At 33.9% G+C, this 5,769-nt stretch overlaps 1 protein-coding gene across 1 annotated transcript in view; it reads right to left on the bottom strand.

The window, feature by feature from the left end:
* Positions 1-5,769, bottom strand: part of LOC119839102 — a 60,469-nt gene that overhangs the window by 40,297 nt on the left and 14,403 nt on the right. Inside the window, 2 exon segments of the mRNA XM_038365303.1 lie at positions 292-367; positions 5,581-5,730. Of these exon segments, the coding sequence (XP_038221231.1) occupies positions 292-367; positions 5,581-5,624 (120 nt within the window). The 5' untranslated portion in view covers positions 5,625-5,730.

Below are 5,769 nucleotides of genomic sequence, written 5' to 3' on the forward strand. Positions count from 1 at the left end.
TGGCGCCGCGGCTCTGGGAATCGCGGTTGCATTGTCGTTCGTCGGATTGCCTATATTGTTAAAATATTATTGTATAAACAACAAAACCCAATTGGTCTGAAATTAAAAAGTCTTTTCATACTTCCGGCTTTAATTTCGCACCTAAGACGGGGAACTTTTTCCAACTGAGGGCTAGTACTAATAGCTAGTACACCCTTTGACAAAATTATATTTTATGTTAAAGGTTAACATTTAACAATCGGTCCTCTCTCTATTATGTAGCATCTAATAATTAAAAATAAATTTACTTACACTAACTAAAGCTAATACGAGACACACAACCGACGTCCGCGATATGTGTGAAGCGACTTTCGTCGCCATTTTTGACCTGAAACAAAACAATATCTTTAGTAAGAAAAAGCATAGAATAACAGAGCATATTAGATATATTTATATTTCTTCTCGAATTATGCACACAAAATAAGATAAATTCTTCAAATATGTTATTACATTAAATATAAGTAAATAACTACGTTCTTGCCACGTTTGGGTACTCAACCATGTTTAAGTGCTACATTGTAATTTTATCAAATACAGTTTGTATAAAATTGGTTAAGTAAAACATTGCGACGAAAACATAATACCAAAATAACAATTATTAGCAACGTTACTAACTTCTTCACTTTTCTTTATTCCCCCTTCATTTCACTTGGTCCCCAATTCACACAACATTGAATCGTAAGAATTCCATTGAGACATATCCATCCTAGATAATTGAAACATCCGATCGCAAATTATGATCAGAGCCGACCTCAACCGGATTCATAGTTCACAGGAATGTTAGTATTCACCATGATTTACATAAGTGAAAATATCGGCATACACAAACTAGTTTGCTGACCAGCATTTGCTTTCCAACAGCGATTACTGTCGCTGTCACCGTCCCGTAATTCAAGACTACTGTTTATTTTCTATTTTATTGCTATTTATTATAAGCCATTATGGTGTATGATAGTGCAATATCAAGATGGAAAACCGTTTGAGGCGGCTGTTTCACAGACTTACGAGGTAAGCGATGTCTGCTTTATGTTTGGGACATAACTTTTACAAACGCTAATTAGTTTTGCATATTAAGAATTTTCTTTATATCTACGGCTGGAGGAACGTATGCTTTTTCGTACCCTTTGCAGCCCCTTTCCTTTATTCCCCTCGTTGATCCTTCTGCAACGACCTTACACGTCTGCAATTGGCAAACAAAACATTCATGGGCGGTGGTAGCGTTTACCCACAAGCTCTCTTTATGTTATTATTTTAAAAACCATAACGGAATATCATTACATATGAATCTAAATTTCTAAGACTAGATAGATTCAAGATACAACAATTTATCTAAAAATAAAAAGGCCAGTAGGATTAAAATAGCTGTAAGTCACATAATAAAAGCTTTCTCTCACATTTCACCAGCTAAAAATACTTATGAAATGAATGTCAACACACCACTTGGCATATTTTTCTATGAAAATTACATTAATTATTATTCTCTGTCATCCATATTGCGTGTTTCACTTAATAAGCGCAACAGTAGTTAATATAAGCTTAGTATACACACAAATACAATATAATACGCTCATAAATGTTGGTATTAACCGGCTAATAATCGTTTCCCGGTGCTAAAGTGATAATTATTTTCAATAACTAATGAGTGCTTGAATCATACTATGGTCTGTGGATAATGACTACTTTCGTATAGATTCACAAAGAGGACTTTAATATCTTTGTACGTGAAATTGGAAACATGAATGAAGATTAATTAAATTTTATTAATATCCCGAGTTAACTGCGGTTAGGTCGGTCGGACCTTACGTCTAACTAATTGTGATGACTTAATCTCTTTCGAAACATTTAAAATAACTGTTCCTAAGAATGATATCTGATAAAGTAGTAAATAAAGTACGACAGTAAAATGTCAAAAATAATATTATTTAGTTTTACATTTTTAAGTATTTGTATTAAACTTTACGTAATAATTTTAATCCATTTTATGCAATGCATCTTTAGAATATCCTTATATGCTTACGTCATTATTTAAGCAAACATCACTGCATACGGCCCGAGTGGGTGGGATCAAAATCTATTAGCAAACATGAGACTATCAATACTCCCAACAGTGCAATCCATCCATTCACATCAACAAAGGGTACCATTGCTTTGCCTCATTCATCATCTAGTTCATAAAATCGATTCGCGATGTACCGTGGCCGTTGTTAAAAATCCGCTTGTTTTTTGCTGAAACGAAAGTGCATTGCTATCGGGCGGAATGCGTGTCCAACGAGTGTGTTCTCCCGCCTGATTAGTTCAATGATGTGTTTCATAGCATCGAAAATGCTTTAGATTAAGCGAATTTTTAATAAGGCATGAGCGCATTCCAGCATGAGAATTATGCTCAAGTATTATAAAGATTAATTTTTTCATGCTAACAGGGCGCGAAGGATTTGCATGTAATTAAGGTGTTAATAACAATTAAAAATAAAATGTATGAGTGTAAACTTAAAACATATCGACTGTTAATTTTTAATGGCTATGTAATATATGTATAGTTCGCTACATCTTATTACCTTTGAGTTACTCCAATATCATAAATGCCAAACCAGTCACAACACGCAGGCGCTGCTCTTACTAGGAAAATAATTAACATTCAGAGTACTCGTACAACGCATAGTTGGCAGTCAATAAACATCAATCACGGGTGTATTGTCCAAGCTGTGATGAGTTCCTACGTCTAATAGAATTGGTAAGAGAACGGTAGTACACTACGGCTCTTTTTTGTGGGAACTAGGAGCTTGTCAATCTTGGAAACTGACTTTTATGATAGTTCGCAAAGCAAATCGTTTCGAATTTTAGATATATACTATTGTCCGCAGTTTTTCTCGCGTTTAAATTGTATGTCTTAACCTATCTAGCACATCTAAACCAGTGGAAGCCACAGGTGATATCTACATATAAAGAATAAAAAACCATTATGAAACTAGTAATGTTCACATAATTCAAGCATATACCCACATAACTATAACAAAATATACGACTAAAAAGCAATGATCATTAAAAGTATACATTTAAATGAATTATTATTCAAAATTTGAATGTCAAATGTGCCTAAATCAATGTTTTTATTTATATTAGAATCGTTAAGCGTGGGCGACATTCATTAAAATTATCCGGCGATGTTACATGAATGATTAATGAGACAATTACTTTATTACTTATTAATTAGTGAACGTTAGACTCAATCTTTTATACTGATATCATTGATAAATACGAGGAAATATTTTCATACATGAAATGTATAGTTTTACAAGCGCTTCAAACTGTACGTCACTAAAATACTTCAAAACTCAATTAGACGAGCAAACTACACAGTTTATGTGCTTTAATACAGCATTTCCTATTCTATTACACTGACTATTGGACGAAGATCAGACACGACTGGGATGCAAGCTGTTATACTCGTATAATATTAATTAAACACCCGTTCTACTACAGCGTGAAATCGCACCGAAATTTAAACATTTTCTTATATTCATATCTCTGTTACCTCTACGCTTATATTTTTACACATTCTATGAATTACATCACAGACGGTGTGCTTGGAGGCTTCATCAATCAAAAAACGTATCTTATCCGTTATACAACGTCTTAACAACTATTGAGTAATGAATTTCCTTTGGCAGTAATATTTTTTTAATAATTACGGCATAAATAATAGACATCATCTTTCTCTGGAATCTGAATGACATCGTTTAAAGGTATTTTTCACCTGTACAATTTATTTTAAAACTTGAATAGGTAACGTATGCAAAACGTTGACGATAAAAAAATATTTATTTATTCATCTCTCAAAATATAAAGAACAACCGTTATCAAAGCAAAATTTATATGCCTACTATAGCAGTAATAAAATTACGTATCTGACGCCCTTTGACGAGCAACAATATCATATCTGCCTTCACATTGGCATACATAATACCCTAACATTGAAAGCAATAACGTTTGCTGTAAGTATAGCATCAGTGGTAACTATAGAGCCCTGAAGCATCTTTCGGATATGAGCATTGGTTATTTACGTAGGGACGTTTGTTTTGCCAAAGTTATTTCAATTGCTCGCAACCTGCTATTACAGAAACGGTTGAAAACGTAAATCTGTATGGTGTATGAGTAATAATTTGGGAAATTTTATTCATTTTTTATTATATTATTAAACACTAAGGTATCGCGGTTGAATGAGGATGAACATTTTAAGGAATTATAGTGCTGAGAGTTATGAATTCTCCCTGTGTGGCATTTTACATGTTTTCGACTGATCAATATTTTTTCGTGAGTAAAAAAGGTATTAAAGATCCAAAATTTTCAACTAAAACGACTTCTCTGCTAATTTTTGTCGCGCAGTTATAATCATGCGAAGCATAAACTTCAATTGTCCATTACATTTTCTGTGGTACAATGAAATAATATTCGTAAATAATCTAATGATGTGGGAAATTTTGCATCTTCCGATACAAATAAAGCAACGATATTACACAGTAAGCCACAATCATGCCTATGATCATCCTCTATTAACTTCAAAGCGCATGCAGTCATGTGTGAAGATGCACAAAAATATAAATCATTGCTTAGATCACAAATCGATAATAAACATTATTGTCGGCCGCCTGAATTATTCTCAAACGCGCACAATTTTGAACCCTCACCCCCGCACATAAGGTCGCCAATAATTAAACATCGACTCGCAATTCCACACTGCAATTTTCACACCACGCTATAATTGAGCACTAAAACGAAGCTGTAATAACAGGTATCTTACAAAGGACCTACAAATGACGCTTTGTTACAACAAATTGTTGTTGTCCAATTGCCGTGCGAACGTACTTTTGTGTGGCTTCGAAATTTTATAAATCATCTACTTATATTGCACAAATCCGTTTTAAATGTTAATTCGCATGATCATCGTGACTTTGTTCGAGAAGAAAGCCTCGTTGACAGACGAAATGAATAGCGCTTCAACGTTTCATATTTGGGAGAGCTTAACAAGATCATGATTACAGTAAGCACTTATTTTTACACGTTAGAGAGTTGCCTTTGAGAGAACTCGATTGTCATTGGATATACAGAGATACAATGAATTTCGTTTTTGTTAGCTTGAACTCTTTTGTGTACCAAATATGCCTGTCGGATATTTTTGTCCCTACTGTTGATAAGTAAGTTCAAATTAAACCAGTAGCAAATTTAATCATCTCCATGATCCATAAATTCATTTTCTATCAGACAATCATTTGTTTTTTATTTTAATACAAGTTCTATGTGCCAAAATCATCAAACATCATAGATTTATAAATCAACAAAATACTACAATAAACAGAGAATGCAATCGTAACTATACGACACCTTAAAAACCGGTAAAACAAAGATAGTAGATCATATTTATAATGACATAAAAAGATGTCAAAACAAAATCGTTAATAATCTTCCATGAATGGATGACATACATATCTTAAAAAAGAATCAACTCCCGCCTCCTTTAAAACATTCCACAAATGAGCTACTCACCAGCTACCGTACTTCCGACGACTCGTATCCTTCCAAACGATCATAATACACACGGCACTGGCATCAAACACGAGTGTCACCTGTCCAGGGCGATCCCTTCACTGCGCATAGCCGCACCAGCACTACACTGCTCTATATAGCCGAGGGTACCTGTGGAAGATGGTTTGTTGTCACTTAAATGTACACTAG

The sequence above is a fragment of the Zerene cesonia genome, chromosome 3 (assembly GCF_012273895.1).
Source record: "Zerene cesonia ecotype Mississippi chromosome 3, Zerene_cesonia_1.1, whole genome shotgun sequence".
NCBI classification, from domain to species: domain Eukaryota; kingdom Metazoa; phylum Arthropoda; class Insecta; order Lepidoptera; family Pieridae; genus Zerene; species Zerene cesonia.